This window comes from Carya illinoinensis, chromosome 7, assembly GCF_018687715.1.
Source record: "Carya illinoinensis cultivar Pawnee chromosome 7, C.illinoinensisPawnee_v1, whole genome shotgun sequence".
NCBI classification, from domain to species: domain Eukaryota; kingdom Viridiplantae; phylum Streptophyta; class Magnoliopsida; order Fagales; family Juglandaceae; genus Carya; species Carya illinoinensis.
In genome coordinates this window covers 43,185,010-43,208,946 of record NC_056758.1, presented here as the reverse complement: position 1 = coordinate 43,208,946, position 23,937 = coordinate 43,185,010, and the positions used below count along the sequence as shown (strand labels likewise).

General features: G+C 35.0%; 3 protein-coding genes across 6 annotated transcripts; 2 read left to right on the top strand and 1 right to left on the bottom strand.

Annotated features, from left to right (window-relative positions):
• Nucleotides 1–674: 674 nt before the first annotated feature.
• Nucleotides 675–1,327, top strand: LOC122315748 (60S ribosomal protein L39-3). Its single transcript, XM_043131873.1, has 3 exons — nucleotides 675–809; nucleotides 898–1,001; nucleotides 1,110–1,327. The coding sequence occupies exons 1-3, from the start codon at nucleotides 807–809 to the stop codon at nucleotides 1,156–1,158; spliced, it is 156 nt and encodes a 51-aa protein (XP_042987807.1). The 5' UTR covers nucleotides 675–806; the 3' UTR covers nucleotides 1,159–1,327.
• Nucleotides 1,328–4,724: 3,397 nt separating this feature from the next.
• On the top strand, nucleotides 4,725–10,049 carry LOC122315746 (aspartate aminotransferase P2, mitochondrial). 3 transcript variants are annotated; one of them, XM_043131868.1, is made up of 12 exons: nucleotides 4,725–4,879; nucleotides 5,011–5,095; nucleotides 5,396–5,467; nucleotides 5,806–6,000; nucleotides 6,196–6,234; nucleotides 6,324–6,413; nucleotides 6,521–6,629; nucleotides 6,720–6,829; nucleotides 6,998–7,141; nucleotides 7,334–7,500; nucleotides 8,431–8,695; nucleotides 9,659–10,049. In XM_043131868.1, the coding sequence occupies exons 2-12, from the start codon at nucleotides 5,024–5,026 to the stop codon at nucleotides 9,788–9,790; spliced, it is 1,395 nt and encodes a 464-aa protein (XP_042987802.1). In that variant the 5' UTR covers nucleotides 4,725–4,879; nucleotides 5,011–5,023; the 3' UTR covers nucleotides 9,791–10,049. The 3 variants fall into 3 exon arrangements, with proteins under 3 accessions (XP_042987802.1, XP_042987804.1, XP_042987803.1); XM_043131870.1 differs by lacking the exon at nucleotides 9,659–10,049 and adding an exon at nucleotides 8,841–9,007; XM_043131869.1 differs by lacking the exon at nucleotides 4,725–4,879 and adding an exon at nucleotides 4,902–4,920.
• A 277-nt stretch (nucleotides 10,050–10,326) lies between these two features.
• On the bottom strand, nucleotides 10,327–14,072 carry LOC122315747 (probable receptor-like protein kinase At1g80640). Of its 2 annotated transcripts, none has more exons than XM_043131871.1 (10): nucleotides 13,705–14,070; nucleotides 13,214–13,384; nucleotides 12,822–13,072; nucleotides 12,590–12,722; nucleotides 12,423–12,486; nucleotides 12,244–12,340; nucleotides 11,982–12,081; nucleotides 11,522–11,640; nucleotides 11,326–11,415; nucleotides 10,327–10,888 (listed from the first exon to the last, which is right to left on the bottom strand). In XM_043131871.1, exons 1-10 carry the CDS (start codon nucleotides 13,868–13,870, stop codon nucleotides 10,709–10,711), a joined length of 1,371 nt encoding a protein of 456 aa, XP_042987805.1. In that variant the 5' UTR covers nucleotides 13,871–14,070; the 3' UTR covers nucleotides 10,327–10,708. The 2 variants fall into 2 exon arrangements, with proteins under 2 accessions (XP_042987805.1, XP_042987806.1); XM_043131872.1 differs by lacking the exon at nucleotides 10,327–10,888 and adding an exon at nucleotides 10,895–11,082 and having other exon boundaries at nucleotides 13,705–14,072.
• Nucleotides 14,073–23,937: the final 9,865 nt, after the last annotated feature.

The window sequence follows — 23,937 nt, the reverse complement described above, 5'->3', positions numbered from 1 at the left end:
GAGTCCACATAGAAATCACAGTCGTGGGTGCATCTTAACCAAGAAAAGAAAAAACAGCTGTGTACATTTACCCAAAAACTTTTCGGCCCAAAGATCCAATTGAGCCCCAAATAGGGGATCTAAGAAAGCAGCATTATAATATGGATATAATTTCTTCCGAGAACGCTAATAAAATTAAATACATAAAATGAATTTATTTTCTTATGTTGTTTGAATGTTATGGTCCTGGAAGCGTTAGATTGAAAACAGGCTACCCTATTAAAAGCTCAATGAACTGAAACTAATTTTGTCTCTCTCTAATTAAATACGAGATGGTTTTTTAAGTTATTATGTCTGAACAACTAAACATGTCAGACTAATTAGACACATTTTTTTTAATATGGTTTTAAGGTTATTATGTCTTTTTATGGTTTTGAAATATAAGTACATTTTTTCCTTCGACTTAGTTGAACCAAAAATAGGCAAAAATCACTAAAAATAAATAATACCAAAAAACGGGAAATTTTAAAATGACATTCTCCCCAACTTTCTTTCACAAGGTCATAGGTGTACCGTTGTTAATATTTAGGGAATTGGGCCTACGACGGTAAAGGGTTAGCCCACTTCGATGTTGAAGAACTAGACTGGTCTGGGCCTAATTGAAATATTGCCCAACCGACCTAAAACATTGTCTTAATTCTTTCCACGTTTCATATAAAAGGCCCATCTTTCCCAATCATAGCCCTAGGGTATCTCTTTCTTAACCTAGGGTTTTTGCTGCTTCCTCTCTCTCCAAGCATCCGCAGCCGCGACCTCCGTCATCGAAAATGGTACTCTCTTTCTTTCTCTCTCGTCTTTCTATTTTGTTAAAAACACGGAGATTTGGATTTGGGTTTTGATGTTTATGCATACGTGCAGCCGTCTCACAAAACTTTCATGATAAAGAAAAAACTTGCGAAGAAGATGCGCCAGAACAGGCCCATCCCACACTGGATCCGGATGAGAACGGACAATACGATCAGGTTTGTTTCCCATTTCCCCTCACCATTCCTCTTTTTATTTCTCTCTCTAAATTCTCTTCTCCGTTTATCTTAAATCCTAATGGTTCCTATCGTTCTGGTTTCTTTCAGGTACAATGCGAAGCGCAGGCACTGGCGTCGTACCAAGCTCGGGTTCTGAGAATTTTGGATACTCTGTGCCTTTGTTTCATTATTGAAATTTTGATACGGTGTTTATGGATCTTTTATGTTTTGATGAGCTTCATTTTTTATTTCCTTCCAAGGAACCTTTTTGTAAGGTTAATGTTTTGAGGAATTTGAAATGAAGTGTTGATCTTGGTTTCTTGACATGGTACGATCTTATTACCTTTTTAATAATCTCGAATTTATGCATGCGTAAGTTTTGGGCGATGGACCGCATTCCTTTCTTTCTGTTTACATCGGTGGTTCAGGAGCTTCTGTTTGCTCAACCGCTTTAAGATTTGACTTTTTGGATTGAGAGTAGTGCTTTAGCCATGATAAGTTCTTGATCCAGTGCATGAGTTTTGTGTATTTTTATCTTGTCCGCGAAGAAACTTGAAATTTGCAAGTCGTTTCCCAGCATGGTTGTGTACTTAATCAACTTTTACTATCATTATGCTGTACTTAAATCAGATTCCATCTGGTGTCCTCTTTTATCTGAAAAGATTTGCATTAGATGCCCAAACTACACGGTTTCTATTACATTTATCCAAATCTAGTTGCTTGGGCTGAATTATGCCCAAACTACACGGTTTCTATTACATTTATCCAAATCTAGTTGCTCGGGTTGAATTATGCCTATCTTAAACCAAATTCCGTAGTCCCCCCATTCTCTGCATATGGAGTTAGGGCTGTGCATAAAAGGGCCTGGCCTGATCAGTCCGAAAGGCCCAACATGGGCCCACTTGACTTTAGTCGTCAAATCCTTTACCGGGTTAATACACTTCGAAACTGATGAACTCGTGACCCGAGGTCACAAAGAAAAAGAATTAACGCATCACTATTCTCCATTTCTGTCTCGTCCTCAAAATCCCTAACACCTTTCGAAATCAGTCTAAAATCTCTTGCTCCGGCCACACCCCTATACATGATAAAGGGCTCCTGCTGGAGCATCATGATAGTTGTTGCAGCCACTGAGTTGTTGTTAAAATACCCTCTGAAATAATTGTCTTCTTTGCTCCTGGAAAAGAATTCTTTGACAGGATCAATACCGCTCGAACTGGGTAACTGTGCGAGTCTGGAAAAGAGTGCTCCTTGCTCCACTTATCTTCACACTTGAAGCATAGCCCCTTTTTAATCCTTTATTGAACTTCTTCTCTAGAAAGTTTCTTAGCCTCATATTACTTAGGTTTAGAAACCTCCCCCGCCATTTTACTTTTTCAAAGTGATTTGGTTTGTAAAGTTTTTTAGGCTTTACTCCCCACATCCTCGAAAAACTTTCTTTCCACGGTATTACTCTCCTCAAGTATCTCGGCCATTCTCATCATTTCTTGAATTCTTGTAGGTTGCTTCAACTTAATTTCCTTGGCTAAACAAAGCTTTAAGCCATCAATGAATGTACCCGCAAATGCCTCTTCGAACCATCCTCTCATAAGTGTTTGCAATTGTCGAAATTCTTCTATGTAGTGGTGGACCTTTCATTCTTACTTCAATTTGGCCAATTGCCCATGATGATTAACGGTGAGTGAAGGGCCAAATTGCAGTAAAACTTCCTTCTCAAAAGTGGTCCATCCCAACCTCTTCTCATCTTTTTCATATTGACTTCGGATCCAACGACATCATGGCAGTTGCGACTGCCACAGAGTTGTTGTTGAAATACCTTCTAAAATTGGTGCTCTGAAACAATTGTCTTCTTTGCACCTGGAAAAGAATTCTTTGACAGGATCAATACCACCCAAATTGGGTAACTGTGCGAGTCTGGTCAACTTGAGTCTCGCCTTGAATTCTTTGACCAGTAACATCCTGCAAACATTTTCTTCGATGACCTCGTTGAAATCTCTGATTCTTGTTGGTAATGAACTTACAGGTTTGATTCCGAAAATTTTAGGGAAATTGAAGCTAAACTCCATCGATTTGTCTCAAAATTGGCTATCAGGAAGAGTTCCATCTTATCTTTTGACCATGGGTGGAGGAAAAGCATTTCTTGGAAACAAGGGACTCTATGTTGACCAAGAACCTATAGTGCTCATAAGTTATAGGATAGATATTTGTACTACAAACCATAGTCAAAGAGGGATATTTGTAGGTAAAGTTGTTCTGTTTTGTGTTATAGCATCCGCCTTGGTTGTCATATTAGTTGGATTACTGCTTGATATTTATAAGAAATCGAAGCTTACTAAAGGGGGAGGGGAGGATTGAAAGGAGAGTAAGGAGAACGGGTTCGACCCGATCCGAACGTTACGGTTCTGGTCGGGTCGAGGAGTTGTGTGCCACCTTATCAGTTGGATCGGATCGGGTCCAAATTCTGGTTTGGACGAGTCGGTGTGTAGGCCTATATGGAGTTAGTGTTCAAACTTGGTAGCATAAGAGAATGTATACTTATCTTTGTAGGAGTTTGCCAACTTTGCTCACGTATAATATGTAGTGGAACGATTTCTCTAACGGCCAGTATGATGTTTTGTAATCGATTCAAATATCTATGATGTTTTTGTATTGCTAACTAATCTTCTTGGCTCTAAACACGAACCACCTCTTAAGGTGGTTCATTTTCTTGATGATCTGTTATCTTTGAGAGAGAGAGAGAGAGAGAGAGAGAGATCATTACAATTGAAATGGGGTTTTGTACCGGATGCATAATGGGTTTTTAGATGAGGGTAGACAGTGAACCTGTGATGATGGGCGACTGGTATGCGTTATTCATAGTCTATATGTGAATGTTTATATGATGTTAGCTTGCCTACAAAGATCAAAAAACGATTAAAATAAAATAAAAAGGGAAATCAATCCTTTGGACTGCAGTTCTTTATAAGATGTTTCTGTTGAGTACAATTCAATCACTACTTTCTCTTTTATTAGAAAATCGAAAGAAGAAAGATAACCAAATCTTCGTGGTATTCATGTTGAATTATGGGTGGGAATGTACCAAAAATCCTAGAAGATGGTGGGGTACTTGCAACGTTAAGCTAGCTCAACTGCACGATTCAGCTCCGACAAGTCATGATCAGCAGTCATTAGACAGATACCTTCCTTTCTTGCGCAGGCCAGAAAGGAGGTTATTGACTCCCTGCTTCTCAAACTTGAACATACTGCTGACTAGCCTTTTTAATGCTATTTTTAATTAAATTATATTTCAACAAATTCTTTCAAAAATTTTACTTAAATTCTTCGATATGTATGATTTACCAATAAAAGTTTCGGTATGGTCATATTTATCAAAAAAAAAAAAAGTTTCGGTATGGTCTTTTGTTTCATTCTCTGTTTAACAAAATTTGCCAAAGTGGCCTCCTAACAAGTTCTTCACAATAATGATAAGTCTCTACATTAATAATGTATTTAGTAGGCTAATAAAAATCACTTTTAATAAAACTCAACAATGAAAGCAGAATTTAAATATATCAGTATTTTTTACAAATTTATGCATCAAATGAATTTACTTTCGGATTGTATTTGGGTTGCAACTGTCATTTTCCAACGTTTTATCCAGACATCACCAACACGTGGCGTGAAAACGGATGCCAAGTACGGCTTTTCCCCTTTCTGTTTTTTTTTTTTTAATCATAATTGCTATATTAGCCTTGTAGATACTGAAAAATGACAACCCAATACAGCGTTTAATTTCTTCACACTCGCTTTATCCAGGCTCTCTTGTTTCCAATTCCAACGTTGATTTACGCGACCCGGGGCTTCTCCTTCCTACTCATCGCCCTCTCTCCGGCAATACAGTGTGTTTTGAACTCATTTGGATCCTATTTTTCTCATTTCTGTACTTCGCCAATTCGCTTGGGTTTTCTTTTGATTTTACTATTTTGGCGACTCTCGTTTTGCTGTCGATCTGATCGTTCTGTTTTCACAGTTGTTGTTTCCGGATGGCTTCAACAATGCTTTCTGTAGCATCAGCATCCCTATCCGCGTCACTCTCGCCGCTTGAGAATCTCAAGGTATTACTTGTTTTCAATTCGGATTACAATCTTTGTATATCCGAAGGGGATGTTTCGTCTTGCTTACCGTTAAAAGGTTGAAAAATAAAATGAATCAGAGTTTGGGTTTTCATTTTTAGGATCCGGACATTCAAAAAGGGGACCGGGCATGTTGTTTGTATATATGCTAAGATATAAAGATCGATGTTGAGAATAATGGAAAGGAATTTCCTCTTCTTGAATTCTCTTCTTATGTTTTCTCGGTGCTCTGGCGTCATTATTATGTTGTACATCATTAACATATTGTTATAATGTGAACAGGGGAAATTAAAGGTCGGAAGTGCTGGCCTGAGCTTCAACAAGGCGAAAGGCAATCCCTTTATTAACACGAAGGTATAAAACGCCGTCGCCTGCCCTGGCAATGTAATCTTGGATAAGTTAGTTCTGAACTTGAATTATGCTTTGCGCATTCTGATCAACAGTTACCCTCTTTAACATGGACTTTTACAAATGAAAAAAACATATTTTAAGGTGTTCACATTGAATTTATCTTTTTTTTCTTTTCCCGTCTAGTCTTATATCAAGTTGATCTGCGGTTTTCTCTTTCGTAGGTGTTGGGTTCTGTTAGTAGTTTCTAGAATGTTCATGCCTTACTTTGCTTTCCAATATAGGCAATATTTCATGATTGGTTGTTACTTGTTAGATCTGAGTTCGTCATTTCTGTTATGCAGTCTTTTTGTCGAATATCTATGGTGGCTGCGGTTAATGCTTCTCGTTTTGAGAGTGTCACAATGGCTCCTCCTGATCCAATTCTTGGAGTATCTGAAGCTTTTAGGGCAGATACACACGAAAGCAAGCTCAACCTCGGAGTTGGGGCCTATAGAACGGAAGAGCTACAACCTTATGTTCTGGATGTTGTCAAGAAGGTCTGACTTTTTCCCTCACATATCGATATATATCTCATAAAGTATAATCTCTCTGTTTTTTTTTTTTTTTTTTTTTTTCGGTATACTCAATTTTACTCTTTTTGAAAATTTTCTTCGTACTGACAAAACTGAGAACTGGTTCTTTGACAAGCAAATTGAGTTTAAATTAATTATATTGAAACTTTACTTTTCTAGGCAGAGAATCTTATGGTGGAAAGGGGAGAAAACAAAGAGGTATCTCAATTTCCTCAAATGTATATCGATGACCTGCAGTCATTATTCTCGCATCAGATCACTTACTGTAGTTTCATGATAATGTTTAGTATCTCCCAATCGAAGGTTTGGCTGCATTCAATAAGGTGACTGCTGAGTTATTATTTGGAGCAGACAACCCTGTAATAAAGCAGCAAAGAGTACGTGGGAATTTAAATGGTCCTGATTGTTTTCAAAGAATGTGATATTTTATTTTGGTTCTTATTTATATATAAGATTAAACCACCCTTATATTTTTTTTTTTCAGGTTGCTACTGTTCAAGGTCTTTCTGGAACTGGTTCTCTTCGACTAGCTGCTGCTCTGATCGAACGATATTTTCCTGGGACTAAAGTTCTAATATCATCTCCAACTTGGGGTGTGTGCAGTCATTTACTTGCACTTTTACGTGAAATTTTTCTTGAGGGTATGGCATTGACTCTTCATGGTCAACAAAATCGTTTTGCAGGTAATCACAAGAATATTTTCAATGATTCTAGAGTTCCGTGGTCTGAATACCGATACTATGATCCAAAAACAGTTGGTCTGGACTTTGAGGGGATGGTTGCTGACATAAAGGTTCCATCTTGGTGTAGTTTGTGTTTTTTGGAGTTTTTATTTTATCAATTAAGGTGTTAACATCTTTTATCTTAACATCCATGCTTCAATTAAAAATTGGATCCCTTAATTTGTCTTAAATTGACTTCTCTTAATCCAGTTGCGAATAATATTTTGTTCTGTTTTCAGGCTGCCCCCGAAGGGTCTTTTGTGTTACTTCATGGATGTGCTCACAACCCAACTGGCATCGATCCAACCCCTGAACAGTGGGAAAAAATTGCTAATGTCATTCAAGCAAAGAGCCATATACCATTTTTTGATGTTGCATACCAGGTATGGTTGTAGGGTTTGCCAAGTTGTGAATTTTGATACCTTATTTGTGAAGGAAACTTTCAAGATTTCATTGGTGTATTATATATTAAACGCTTTTTCATCCACAGCATAGGCATTTTTCTTTCTTTTTTTCCCCTGTAATTGGGAACTTTCTGCTTTGTGTGTTTAAATGTATACTTATCAATGCATTAGGGTTTTGCTAGTGGAAGCCTTGATGCAGATGCAGCATCAGTGAGATTATTTGCTGCGCGGGGTATGGAGCTTCTGGTTGCCCAGTCATATAGTAAAAATTTGGGTCTGTATGCAGAGAGGATTGGAGCAATCAATGTTGTCTGCTCATCGGCAGATGCGGCAGCAAGGTCCGTTGAACCAGATATCCTATGGTTTCTTCACTTTATGGTCAATAGTTAAATTAGAATTCCCACCATTAGCGCTCTAACACAGTCACCTATATAAGTAATGACACTTAGCATATCATTTTTGTAACATCCAAATGGAAGACCCAAACCACATGACCTATATACCAAAAGAACTAATCAATAATACAATTGGAGCCCCATTAGAACCTTATAAAGAGCAAGAACATCTCATTCCCAAGCAATGTGGGATCTCATACATCACCTACACTTATCATATGGGGTATCATAATCTCCCCCCTTAAATTTCCAACATCCTCGTCAGGTTTGTCCGTTATAGGTGGCACCGTTCAAGTCCCACATTTCTAATTGGAATAGGCTCTGATGCCAATTTGTAACACCCTAATGAAATGCCCAAACCACGTGACCTATATTCTAAAAGGACTAGTCAATGATACAATTGAAGCCCTATTGGAATCTTATAAAAATTAAGAACTTTTCCTTTCCAAGCAATGTAGGATCTCATACATCACCTACCCTTATCCTTATCATATGAGGTATCACAAAAAACTGCACAAGCATGCCCATGCTCTTCTTTCTGGAAATTTGATATTGGTGTTAAAAACTTGTATATGCATCACATTACTCCAATCCCGGTGGTCTGCTTTTACATTACTAAAGTAAATAGAAGGTGGGCAGTTGTTATGCCAAGAGCTGGTTTTTCACATCATTGGTTTCCCCCTTGTGTTTCTTCAAATGGTTGAGTTAAATAAACTTTCTGTTTCAAGAACACATCCACTTCTGGCTCCTCTAGGGTTATCATGCCTAAATAAAATGATGAATAGCTCCCAAAGCCTTATAACTTTAAAGTGGAAATAAAGTGTAATTTATTGATTGAAGACCACCTGATGGGTATAGTTTATATGTTTTCAGGGTGAAAAGCCAACTGAAAAGGCTTGCTCGACCAATGTACTCCAATCCTCCAATTCATGGGGCAAGGATTGTTGCCAATGTTGTTGGTGACCCAGCTCTCTTCAATGAATGGAAAGCAGAAATGGAAATGATGGCTGGGAGGATAAAGAACGTGAGACAGAAACTTTATGATAGCCTCTCTGCAAAAGACAAGAGTGGGAAGGATTGGTCATTTATACTTAAGCAGATTGGCATGTTCTCATTCACTGGCCTGAACATAGATCAGGTAATTTCTTTTCAACATCCATCAAAACATACAAAGTTTTTGCCTTTAAAATTGATTGTTTCCCAGATCTTGTTTTTTTAATTATAGTAATATTTGCTCCATTTCCACTCATTGATTCGTCTCCCCTGTACGTGCTGACTTGTAGGCAAATTCTCTGGCATCTAGTCAAATTTAATGTTTTATACCCCCATATTGACTGATAAGGGTAAGTGGTGTATAGGATCCTATAATATTTGTATAGGATCCCATAATATTTGGAAAGGAGAAGTTCTTGCTCTTTATAATAGTTCCAATAAGGCTTCAATTGTATCATTGACTATTCCTTTTGGAGTATAGGCCCAGATATAGATTGAGCCTCCCTTGGAGCGTTACAAATAGTATCAAAACCTATCATCTCAACCATAAATATATTATGTGGGACATGAGCAGTGCCACCTAGGATGAATTGGCTGAGAACATCGGGAATTCATGAGGAAGAGAGAAGGGGGGGGGGGGGGGAGAGAGAGATTGTGATTACCCATATTGACTGATAAGGTAGGTGGTGTATGAGATCACACCTTGCTTGGAAAGGAGAAATTCTTGCTCTTTATAATGGTTTCAATTATATCATTGAGTAGTCAATTTGAAATATAGTCTCAAATGTGATTTGGGCCTTGGAGCGTTTCATAATGTGTATATTCCCTTTACACCAATTGCTTTTCTTTTATATTCATGAGAATCTGCTTCCGTATTTATCACAAACAATTTTTGCATCTTGTCACAAGTTTCTGAATTTATGACTGGTCCACTGGCCTGCACACATACCTCAAACCAGTTGCAATATCACACATACCTCAAACCAGTTGCAATATCTAATACCTCGATACCGTATATTGGTGACTACTGTGAAATTGCACTCTTGCAACGCAATGATGCACATAGCTGTTTCTTGGTTGTATAATGTTATATCTCCTGTCTGATCAGAGTGCGAATATGACGAGCAAGTGGCATGTATACATGACAAAAGATGGAAGGATATCCTTGGCTGGATTATCTTTGGCCAAATGTGATTACCTTGCTGATGCCATCGTTGATTCATTCCACAATGTCAGTTGAAGTGAATGGATACAGACCTCCATATTAGAAGCATAGCTTTAGAGTTTTTGGAGAACACAATATGCAACCTAGTTACTGAGTATGATTGAAGATATAGTGTAATAATATGTGCTCTTTTGGCCTGTCGGAAATCTTTTGTATTTGAAGTTCAAATTGAGGCGATTTGGTAGATTTGTTATCGCAAGAGGAATTTCAGTCAGTAATTAATGTGAATTCACATATATAATCTATAAAGATTGCTTATATTGATACTGTGAAACTGTCTTTAAATGGGATGGTGTTGGATAATGCTCGAGTATGATGTGGTTGTGTGTATATTGGTCCATATTGGATGATTAGCAGCATCTAATTCAAAATCTGCGTGCACACACATGCCTATGCACGCGTTTTCATGCGAATGTGATCGAAGTCGAACGGTGTTTTGGGACCGGTTGCCCAGACATTGATGGCTCCACGTATTGCATTCAGGACATCTTCAAATGGGAAATTATGGCGTCCTACGTTTTCTTTGAAGACTACTTACACCATTTTCCAACAGAGCAAAAACTTGGAGCTTTTATATCTGCACTAGTAGCAATATTGAAAGAAAAATAAGAGTTTTACATTCTCGCAAATTCGCTAATCCATACAACAGAAAATGGTGAGAAAAGGGGTTAAAAATGGAATCGTTCTCCTGGATGGACTCGTATGCACAAGTAACTTTCAGAAACACGAAATCTAAATTGCTTCAATTTCCAAATGCGAGAAACAATCCAATACTTCCACTCCAGCCAGGCCAAACTTCCCTTCACCATCAGACCATTGACTTGAGAAAGCCATCACGTATAAGCAGAGCAACCTAACTGATGTGGATACGCAATGGAGGACATCAGCGAAAATGCATGGGCATCACTTGAACAAACATACGGTCGCTCTGAATCATTGACCAGAAGGCAGCACCGCCAAGTCAGCAGGAGGTGCTGGTCGTGTTGCTTGTGCAACCCTTAGTGTGCCACCAAGTTCAACGGGGACAAGAGGAACGAGAGAGTGCAAGACATCTGTTATTAGTGGCCGGTAGCTTGGTTCTGCTTGCACACATAGCACAGCTACAGCAGCGACCTGCACGAGCATTTCATATTATTGGTACAATCAGTTCAAAATGTGATTGAACGCCCAATAAAAATAATTCAGTCTCGGTCCCAAGTTGCTACACATGCCAGCCACAATGATCAAGTTTATCAAGCCAAAAGGGATGAACTACCGAACTGAATTTCACGGTTCACCTCAGTTTGTCACTCGTTACACCAACCAAACTGCAAATTAAGACTAAATCAACAAGGAAAAGAACAAAATAATAATAATCTGTAAGACCAGACCAAGCAAAAGTTAGTTATGGTCAGTAGCTATTGATTTGAAGTATCCAAGTTCTACCCAATAGAATAGTAGAATATCAGTATAATAGCCAGTCTAAGATGAAAAAGTAAAAAGGGGTTAACTATTTTAAAGTGCGGAAAGAAAGTATTACTGGGGAACAAACACTTCTATAGTTCACAAACCTGGTATAAATGTTTCAGATCCATTGTATCTTTGATCACAGGATCCACAATGTTTGGGAGTTTAGATCTGTCTGTGAGCTGAGGCATGGCCTGCATCCATAAATACTATTGCATTAACTTCTGGAGTTCAGGCTTTTATTGCAATCCACACCAAAAAAACAAAAAAAGAAACTGGGGATTTGAGGGTTGGGCATACCCATGTGACAATAGATTGGCACTGAGCTGGTGCCAGTTTTTCCACGGGCCTTCTTCCTAACAGAATCTCTAGAAGCACAACTCCAAAAGCATAGACATCACTCTTATCCGTCAATTTACCTGGAAATTAAAACTACATCAGTCTTAAAACGCACTTAATCAGTTAGAATTAGATGAAATAGTTTTCAGTGGTTGTCTAGATAAAAAGCTTAACATGATTGACCCAGAGGCACTAAAGTGATAGGACACGTGCATGTGCTTAAGATGGATTAATCAAAAGACACAGTGAGTGAAAATGCATATCAAAATCAGCAGTGTCTCATAACATTATTGCGGTGTCAGAGATCCAAAAGGATAATCATATTACTCTTTTAAGGTACGGAAGAGAAGTTACATATTTAGAGAAATAGCAACCAGTCAGACATATGAATACCGTGAGTAATTATTATAATTTTACATACCATCTAAAAGATATTCCGGGGCTACGTAACCCAAAGTGCCTGAAAGCTTGATGTTCTTGTTTTGGGCCACATCAGTTACAGCAAGACCAAAATCCGAAAGCTGATGAGAGAGAGAGAGAGAGAGAGAGAGAGAGAGAGAGAGAGAGAGAGATTGCTCGTTAAATGGAAGATGGTAAGAATGTTAAGTAGCAATATATTAAGACAATTTCAGCAATATTATAAAGGAAATCAAAGACTTCAACAAATTTCTAAAATATTTTACCTTGGCATTGAAGTTGGAGTCCAAAAGTATATTAGATGATTTCAGATCTCTATGGATCACCGGCGGATTGCAGTGCTCATGCAGATATTCTAATCCTCTGGTCAACAGTTTTCAAATTGTTAACATTCAAGTCTCGAACAACAGTAAAAGGATTTTAAAAACTGGGGAAACAAGCTTACCTTGCTGTATCAAGAGCTATTTTCATCCGCATGTGCCAAGTTAATGCTGAACCATGAGAAGGTCCTACATAGTACATATCAATAAAATTTGAAAGACAAAAACATTAGCATTATTGATTGCACTTTCACGGATTTGTAAAGTAGAGAATAAGTTTAGTATGTTTTACCATGCAATTGAATTTCTAAAGATCCATTTTGCATCAGTTCATAGACAATAAATCTTGCATCGCAATGAATACAGCAACCCAGTAAGGAAATTACATTTGGATGTTGAATTTTACTTAACAAATCAACCTCGTTCTGCAAATCCAAAAGGAGAGTTCAAAACCAGAACAATATGGTCATAACGCCAAAAGTTCATGAAACACAACCCCGTTTAGAATTAGAAACAAGAATTACCTCGAATTCCCTCTCGGCGTCCTGACTTTCACAGTTAAGCTTCTTAACGGCAACATTCAAGGTATCATCCAACTGAGCCTTGTAAACGCATCCAAATCCGCCCTCTCCCAAGATATTACCATCCTGGAAATTGTCCGTTGCCTTTTCTAGAAGCTTATAGTCAATCAATGGAACAGATCCTTTCTTGCCAACAATTGTTACGGAGCTAAATTTAGTCAAAAACGGAGGTAAAGCAAGTCCCTTCTCAGCATCTTCAAGTTCAAAAACCAACAAGATCGGAGAAAACAAAATAAAGAACCTCAGACCGAAATCAGAATTTATTCGAATTCACCTAAAACTCAACTAATGAATAAGTACAAGAAAGTAATGGGTTTTCGTTGAAAAGGATGTACCTGAGTTCCGAGCACTTCTTCTGTGGGGCTTGCGTGAGAACTTCCTGCGATATATCCACAGGCATAACAAAGACAAAATGCCTGCAGCAAGAGCAGTGCAAGCAACGATGAGCGCAATTAACATTTTCTTGTGTGCATCCACATGATCGTCTTCAATTCCCGCCTCAATTCCTGAATTGCATAAGGAATACAGACTGTAGAAATTAGCTTCAGCAAAACTGCAAAATCTCGTCAATTAAAAAAGTTCGAACTTTTTTGAGACCGGGTTTTAGTTTTACAATTGCAAGAAAAAATGGAGAAGAATCCACATCGGAGAAAAGAGTTTAATTTTAACCATAAATGAAAAAAATCAACAAGAATGGGCTTTCATTGTGACAGCATTAAAATACTGTATATTGGTCGCTGTTTTTTAATTTCGAAATGATTTGTTTAATGACCCCATTTAAAAACAAGTACCCATTGCCATGAAGCGCGTACGAATATTAAACTACCTGGCGAAAAAGCAGCCATTGATGTGGAAATTGAAGAAACGGGTGAGACTGCTGGGGAGGAAACAGAAGCCAAAACGGATGGAGCAAGCGTGTCCGGTCTGGCACCAACCCAAATGGGTTTACGAAGACAGTAAAACAGCAAAACGGAGATTAGAAGAAGCTTCATTGTTTGTTGTTTCTATGGACTAAGAACACATGATACAGAAATGTTGAAATCCTGGTCTCGCGGTTTGAAAGGGGACAAGAGAGAGAAGCCTAAAATGGTTTTGTTTTTGAATTCTCTAATTTTCTGTTCTTTTTTTTTATTATTTTTTTCCTTCTGTAACTGTCTGCCTGTCTCTCTCCCTCTCTCTCAGCATCTCCTATCCCATAAGGCAGAAGTGGACAAAAGGAGGAAAGCAAATTTATATCGAAAGTGCGCACAAGTGCACAAAAATCGTGTGGGCAGTTATTAAAGGAGAGTGTGTCGAAAAATATATAAATCTAAAGATATTTATTAATAGGTTATATAAAATTATTTTATTTTATTTTATTATTATAAATCTTTTAAATTATTTATATAAAATATAATAAATAATTTATTTTTTTTTAATTTTAAAGTAAAAATAATATTAAAATCATTTATAACAAAATATCTCATCTAAACTATATAATCAAATAAACTCTAATAATTTGAAGCAATGAATATTATAGACTCACTTGGTGTGTAAATCTTTTATACTTGTGATGTTCAAATTAAAACAGTAAAAAATAAAATTATGTAAGGAAATGATCAAAGACAAATAATATTAAAAAGTTGTTCTAATTTGCAAGAATGAAAAAGTTAAAACGACACAAATTACCTATGACTGTTAAAATGACCGATAAAAGGAGAAAAAAATGGGGGAACTCAAAGTTGGACTGGAACATTATTTCCTACACGTTTCAGGTTACTTTAATTTTTCTCAGTCTTATAAAGGAGAAAAGGTACGCTTCAATACCTTTAGGAAATTAGAGGGTGGATGGACAACAGGCGGTACTCCACTTTACGAAGCACCTTTTGTGCTTCTTTTTCCTCGAAAAAATTCACATGCATGTCATTGCCTTTCATAATCATAATAATACATATATATATATATATATATATAACACAAAGTCCCCATTAAGGGCCTGCGTGCTGACGAAATTGGTGTTCATGTCATTTCTCTACAATTTTGTTTAAATATAAAAAATGTCTTTCACTTTATCTTCCCTCCCTATAGGCGACTCACATAACTCTTTCATTCTTATCTCTCTTCCGGTAACATAACGATCTAGCGGGTCAGCCAATACAAAACAAACAATAGGAGTAAATATGAAACCGATACATAGAATGACATATAGCAAATTAGTTCCTCATGCCAAATGAACAAACAAACAAACAAATAGAAAACAATCCCTAAGGAACAAATTGTAAAGCCACGAAATCAACAACAATTAAAACCAACAAGGATCATCATAAATCAAACAAGAAATTAGCATCTTTTGCTACAATTCAACGAATTGAAGAATTAGACAATTGACTGAACAAATTTATGAGGACGGCTACTTTCAACGGGTTATGGCTTCCTCTAAGTTTGATTATCTTCCTCCACTGCCAAGCGACCATTCCCAAGCCTAAAACCTCTTGTTCTGAATGAAGAAGGCCTCTTTGCCTTCTCTATCACATCATTCTTCATGGTTTTCAACTGCCCGTCAATTTTCTTCCAGTCCTTTCCTTTCTCTGCCAAAACAAACTATTGGAGTAGCAACTGTTATTGTTGGAGCAGTAGGACCTAAAGTCACTGCCTAGCCACTTGCGGTCTTATTCAAGCTTCTCAGTTGAGCATTGGCAAGGGGCAGTGGGTCACAAATGCCCTTCACTTCATCTTCCTTGCGGGAGGAAGAAATACAATATCCCCTTCTGAAATGCTTCGAAGGGAGGGGGAGGGGAAGGTTCATTTCTGAGATGTAATAAAATGGTTTGTTTGTTGCACTTCGTGCCCAAGAAGGTCCTAACGGGGATTGCATCTAGAATTTTTCATATATATATATATATATATATATATATATATATATATATTATAATAAATGTCTATTACATATTAATATTAATGAACAATAATTTTCTTGTTTTTGTTGTATATTTATATTTTTATCCCTGAATTATTTTTACTTTTAAACCAAAGCTATCGAAAGCAGAGAGTCAAGTGGTTAGCTAGGTGGCCCCCACTAAGAAAATATTTTACACATCAATGGGATAAGATTGAAGCGAATCTTGAATCTAGATGTTAAGATCCATCCGATTAGGAATTTGGGATGTTGCATTGTTATTTCTCCATCTTCTTTATTTTAAATTTATTTTTTTAATTATTTTATTGATATAGTGTGTTTAAGTTATTATTTATTTAAGAAGTATATATATATAATTAATTAATGGTTCTGTTAGCTTAAATATACCTATAAATTCAAAAAATAATTTTCCAAAAAAAAAACGATATTTTGAGATACATTAATCTCGTCTTATTGATTGCTTTACTAATATATTAGAAATGACATTTCTAACTTAATTAGTGAAGTCAAGTTTTTGGCCTTATCGTCAGTATAATGCTGACTTGAAGGTTGAAAAAGATTCAATATAATCTGTCACATTAATAAATATAATTAATAGCGACAAAATCTAAAAGATAAATAACATTTATAGTAGGGGTGTCAAATCGTGTTAACGGATTGTGTTCATGTCGTGTCAAAGCATGTATATTTTACTATATAGATCAACTCTAACACAACTCGTTAAGTTTATCGTATCAAAATATCAAACTCTAACACGGCCCGTTAATGTCGTGTCGTATCAACCCGTTTTAACCCATTAGTGAATATTAGATATAGTTGACATAACACAACGTGATCTATTTCAAACTGTTTATGAGAATGGATTAAACAAGCTTCGAAATTAACTCATTTGACCTAATTGAATTTAACATAATTTTATATAAATTTTAAAATCACACTATTTATAAAAATTAGAAAACTAACTACAAATCCAAAATTAAACTCAAACAATAAAAATATCGAAATTGAAATTCTAATAATTTTAATTTTAGGTATAAGGGTATAATTGTAACTTTAACTTTCTTAACGTGTCATAACAGGTTGACCCGTTAATCAATCGTGTCTTAACGGGTCAACCCGTTTTGACCCGAACCCCTTAAGACTAAACCCTAAGCCGCCATTATCGTGTCGTGTTTGTGTTAGATTAACGGGTCGTATAACATATTGCCACTCCTAATTTATAGTCATAAAATATATAAATGCCGTAATTTGTTTTAAAAAAAATTAAGTAAATAAATCATTTACATGAAAATTTTAGTTTATTTTTCATAATTAATATTGAATCACCAATTGTCGTATTTCATCTATAAAATATAATTTATTTTTCTTCCCCCACCCCGTTTATAAAAATAAAACATATTGTATTTAATTAATGTTTGTCCGTCGCATGTGAACTAATTTAATGTCTTCTTAATTTAATTAGTTTAGTAAGTTCCTGTTGGTTAATTAATTTCAGAAAATTTAATTTAATTATTAGTTAACTATTTTACATTTTTTTTTTTTTACTTTTTCTTACAACACTAAGAATAAAAATAAAATAAAATGTTATTTTCTTTTTATTTTTAAAAAATGGTTGAATAGTCCACAAATAAAAAATAATATTACATAAAGTAGTTGTCCCTTTTCCCCATTTGGTGATGATTTATACCAACATGAAGGCAATAATTGAATCATTTTTTACAAATTATGAACGTCCATCAATAATAATAATAGTTTAAGATGAGTACGTACTACTCGATCTGTAGCCATTAATCCTGTGGGGCACATAGCTGATCCAGTTTGCCTTTTCAATCTGAAGGCTGCAATATTTTAGCTCCTCGATCTAATCACTGATCATCTTTTAATTGTGTCAGACATCTACATGATTTTTGATTTTGTGACAGTGATATTCTACATTATGATCCATGTATTTTAAACAATCAACTAGGCATACGTGCCTAATCTTTTATTAGTATATATATACACCTATATATATATTGTTATATTGTTTTCAAAAGTATTTGGAGGTAATATCAACAATAGATGGTCAAACAAAAATTTAAAAAAGACAATAAAGGATAAAATCTTAACTCACAAATTCAAAATTTGAAATTAAATGGCGAGTGATATTAGACATACACACGTATACGAAAAAATTTATTATATATAATTATTTTTATATATTTATTACTATTTTATTAATGCGATTGATTAAAATAATTATTTTATATTAAAAAAATAACTTAACTAATTATAATAATAGACTATATAAAAATCTCATAAATGACTGTATATATATATATTTTTTTTTTTAAGATATGGAACATCATTTAAATTAAAAACAAGAAAATAAAAAGAATAAAATATAATATAATAAATTTAATTTAATTTGATGAGTAAGTAGCTCCAATAAATTGAGTAGAGTACGAGACGTGGTAGACCATCCCTTATAGGCTTATGCCGCTTCTCGGAGAAAAACGACGTTATCTCACGTGTTAGGTGAGATGTAGGTTTGAAACTGAGGCAGTCCCGAACACACCACGGGTTCCCTTCCCATTCAACAGCTACCCCCCACCTTATTCATACATGCATGCATACATATAAATGCATGTATCGGTCAACGTTATCGTCTTCTTTCCATTTCTTTTATTTTAGTTTTATAAATTATTTTTATCGCTAGTTTATTTATATAAAATTAAATTATTTTATCTCATTCTATTTTATAGAATTATTATAATTTTTTTGTAATTTACACACTTAATATTATAAATAATTTAAATTTTTTAAATTTTTAAATAAAATAATTATTAAAAAATTATATTATAATAATATTTTATTTAATTTTTAATAAATTATATCCTCTAAATTATATAAACGAGGCCGCCTTTTCTCTAAGCTCCCTCGTCAGAATGTCAGTGGCCAATAGCAGCAACACGTACAAGTTTAGCGAGGATCAAGGATGGCCACTTGGATATCAAACGTTACGGTCAAAGATCAACTACATTAAGGTCAGTAGAGTGTCATCATCAGGGCATTAAGATGAGTTTGCACTTTGCATGCAGCAATTGACAATTTGACATTCATCAGAAGCCAAGTTACAGCTAATAAATATATATATATATATATATATATATATAATCACGGACATGTTTCCGCGTGACGTCAAGGATGGATCAGTCCAAAGAGAGGTAGGTGCTTGAGGATCCGTTGTAGACACGCTTATGAAATGGATATTATTCTGTTAATTTTCTTAATTAACAATATTAAATACTCAATGACGGTTACTAGGATTTACACGATTCTGATTAAACAAGAACTTAATATTATATTGAATATTAATCATTCTTATGATAAGCTTGAGAGTGAGAGGAGCTTAGAACTTTATGAATATTGGTGATATGGGCTTGTTTAGAAGTAGATCTCATCTCAAAATCTTCATCTCATCGCATCTCACATTCTTTATAAACTTAATTTAAATACAAAACTTTCAAACTAGTCATTACAATTTTTTTAAATTTAAATAAAAAATAAAAAATAATTTAATTTTTTCAAATTTATAAATAAAAATAATATTATAAAACTATATTCTAACAATATTTTAACTTTTTTATTCAATTTGTTCTCCCTTCTTTCCTAAAATTCAAGAAATACTCAACTCAAATCATAGCACTACTATTCACAAACTATCTTACTATCTCATATTATCTCAATTCCCAAATGAGCCTAATATTTTATGGGGTTTTGGTAAGGGATAGATAAAAAGTTGAATAAAAAATATTATAGAGCTAAAATATTGTTATAATATATTTTTTAAAATTATTTTTGTTTGAATATTTGAAAAAATTGAATTGTTTTTTATTTTTAGTTTAAAAGTTTAAAAAAATTATAATGATTAGTTTGAAAATATTTGTATTTGATATAAATGAAAACTGTGCCGTCACTATCACCAACGCCTACCTATGACCAAAAAAAGTGATGAGCAACGAATCATAACCGATCGATGGGGAGGAGGAAAACCGACCATATCGGCTACAGCGGTTCTTGGTTGGTGTTCGGTTCCCCTACTAGAAAGCTTATTCTAATAAAAGAGAGAGATAGTTGCATATGAGTGAATCGAGGAAGAAGACGACCCCATCTCGAAACACGCCAACCAACCAACTTGAGTAGAACGACGTCATTTTGATTATGGTATATTAAAAAAAAGAAATTTATCTTATCGACTGGCTCAGCGATCCGATTCAGCTTCAATCCGAGACTGAATCGCTAAACGTCGGTTTCTTCAAATTTCCACAGCACGTCGGCTAGTTTTCTCCATTGGTTCTGGCTAGTTTCTAACGCGGCCGATCATTTCCCGTCGATGGTTGCTAGTTGCGTCGATTTCTGTTCACCCTTAATATTTCAATGATATTTGTGAAGAAGATAGGATAAAATGAGATGAAAATTCTTGATATTGAAACTTTTTCCAAACAAGCCTTTTAGACTACAAATTATGTTAATTTTTTACACGTATACATTAATGATGAATCAATTGTTGCTTAAGCATGAAGTTGGAAAGCATTTTAAGTATCGATAGAATACTTTTTTCAAAATAGATTAATACCCCATTTATATATGAAAAGTATTAAATATATTTAAGAAAAACTTAAAAAAAAAACTGACAGAATAAAGTCCTTTAAATTCACGGATACAATATAATCACAATTTTTAGGCACCATCTTTAACAAACTAATTAAAGAAATAAATGCAAACGACCCATCATGCTAATTTAAAGACTTTTTCAGCTTTATTAGACATGGATTTACAGCTGTTCACGAGACCATGTCGAGCCATGCATGGTGATCAGGAACGTCACGTTCATGTGCTAAACCATTAGTCAGTATTTACAACTAAATATATTATATATGTAACATGACAGGCAAGAGTACCCCTTTTTTTTTCTTTCATAATTATATATATTAGCCGTCGCCATTTCAAAGATTGTGATGTTTTTTTCTTTACTCTGTGGCCTCAACTTCTTGGATGTTCTTAAATGCCAGTCCGTACGAACGAATTAGTTGATAAATAATTAACGTACACATGGTTAAATCATAAGCAGTAGATTTTTTTTTTTTTTTGCTTATTAATTAATGCCTAGATTGGCCAATAAAATTGAAAAGAATGGAGGAGGAAATGCATAGCTGGTGCTCGTACGGTTATGATGGGTTCGGGAACAGTGGGGGCCCTATAGCTCTATTAGTTTTTGCATGTTGATCACATGCAATTATATATTGCTGGTACTCCCACTTTTTTTTTTTTTTTAAATATATTGTAATGGAAATGGCGCAGGAAAATAATGCAGGGAAAACAGAGGAAACAGAAAGGGTTGTTTGTGAATCCAATATGAACGTGAGCCTATATTCCATAGTAGAAAAATGTACAATGTGTTGCCATACATATATACAACGAAAAATGAATCAAATAATAGAATGAAGAATACAAATAATAGATACAAATAACATAAACAGATTCCATCAATTCGGTGGTGGTTCTTTGGTAACTGACTTGTCAGAGAGAACTTGAGAGACTGTATGAGATAATTTCTGTTGCCCAGATGACTAACACAAGAGGGGGGGTGAATTGAGTTGTATTAAAAAAAAATAACAATTATAAATCAAATATATAATATAAAATATAAACAAAATATGAAATAACAATAAATATAAAGAGTAAGGGTAAGAGAGAAGCAAACTCAGTATGTTAACGAGGTTCGGCCCCACTGCCTACGTCCTCGCCTCAAGCTACCCCTTGAGGATTCCCAAATTCACTATTCAACCTCCTTCAGGTGGAGATAGAAACCTATTACACCTTTGAACAACACCGCTACAAAGGATCCGTGTAGAACACCCTCTACACTTGCAATCACCTTACACGTGGTGATTCAACTATTCCCTGTGTAGAATACTTTCTACACACACAAGGGTTATACACACCCTTTTTCTGATACAAAAGCTGATAGTGGGTAGGTTATCAGAAAACACTCCTCAACGAGTGAAATAAGAACAATACAGCGCAAGCTATATCTCTCAAAATGAACAAGGATTAAGGCTCAATGTTTAGAGAAGAGAGAATGAAAGCTTTGAATGAATGTTGTATGCTCTTGGTGTTGTAAATGTGAAGCTCTCAAATGATCTATTTATAGGCATATGAGACTTCATATTCAAATTTAAAAAGATTCACATGTCAAAGACAACATCATTCACTTTTTCAAAAAATTCAAATAAAAGGTTCTTCTTTTTCAATTGTCAAAGACAACATCATTCACTTTTTCAAAGAATTCAAATAAAAGGTTCTTCTTTCTCAATTGTCAAAGACAACATCATTCACTTTTTCAAAAAAATCAAACCTAATCTTTTACTTTTGGCATATGACAAAATGAGCACACTTTCATTTTCAAAAAATTCAAACCTAATCTTTTACTTTTTGTATAAGTCTAAAAAAGCATCAATCACTTTTGAAAATATTCAAATAAAACATGCACATGTGAAAGATGACAATCAATCATCTTTAATATTTTCAAAGTTCAACCCTTTAATCAAGGCATGCACATGCAAAAGATGACAATCAATCATCTTTCAAAATTTTCAAATTTAATTTTCAAAAATATTCATGCACATGTGGAAAATGTATTTTAATGCTTTATGATAAAATATTAATTTTGAGCATTAATCCTAATTTCGAATTTTGAAGAGATTTACAACATTACTCTATAATTTTAATGTGAACTTGTTCCATTCTTGCTCATGCTTGTTTCCTTGATGTGCTTGACTCCATTGTGTAGACAACTTGAGCTTGAGACTTCTTTATTCTTTGAATTCATTTGTTATCATCAAAATCCATGTGTAGATTTATAATCACATGAAACTTGAAACCTTGAGTTCAACAATCTCCCCCTTTTTGATGATGACAAATATTTGATAGAACTTGAAACCTATATTAATACTTAAGCTCCCCCTGAAAATATGCGTTAGTTTTTCAAGCAAAAGTATAAATATAATTCCAAGCATATATAACAAGTTTAGCAATTTAAACAATGTTAATGTTCTAGTCTAACACTTCTCCCCCTTTTGGCATCATTAAAAAGGATCCGCAACAAGTAAATAGACTGAAGAAAACGATGCGTTTAATAGTCACTGTAGATAGTTGAAAAATGGAGCCGTCCGTGACCCGACAAGTGCTGCAAAGCCTCGAGGCCTAACTCTATGAATTTAATACGGCTAAAGATTTAAACAATCGCCTGATGTTGTTGACAAACGGGATTGAAGGCTCCGAGTTTCTATAAAAAAATGATCATTTTCATCTATCGGATGCCAAAAAAATAATCACTTATTGACCTAAGTTCTGTTTTTCCACAACGATAGAATGGCTGAGCAATTCTCTTCCACTAATGTTCCAGACTTGAATCAGGAACCCTTGACGCATCAATCATCAATCTTCTCTCCTGAGGCCGTCAATACCATGATAGGAGCAGTGAACCGTTTTTCTAGTAAGGCTGATTCTGAGATTATTGCAGAATCAAGAATGCTCAGTAATCAATATGCTGCCTCTGTTACGATCATGTCTCGAAGGTTAATGGCGAGGGTGAGTGAGATTGATCATCTTAACATGCAAATATCTGAGTTACGACAGAAGCTTGCTAATAAGGATAGTGAGAATAAAAGGCTAAAGCAAGAAAACCAAGAGTTGAAAAAATTTGCAGATTGGTATGCTCATGATCTGCAACCACGAATAGAAGAGCTGGAACGAGAAAGGGTTCAGATACAAGGTCAACATCGGCAGATAACAGCAGAGGTTCATCGTTTACTAGAAAAATAGGGACAATCTACTGTTAATCTCGCTGGCTTAGTAAGAAAACTTTTGACAAAGTGTGTCCAGCATATCTTGTATTTCTTTTGACTAAATAAGATTTGAAGAGAAAATAGTTTGTCTTATTCTTTATGCTATCTCTATAAAATCAGTCCTGAAGTTCATCTAATCCGCATCAAGTTTTCATCTCATCTCTATAACTCATTTGCATTCCTTCAGCATTCTCGTTTTAAGCCTTCTATTCTTTTTTCAATGGCTCATTCTTCTAACATTTCTCTAGATCCATCCATGAGGCATTCTGCA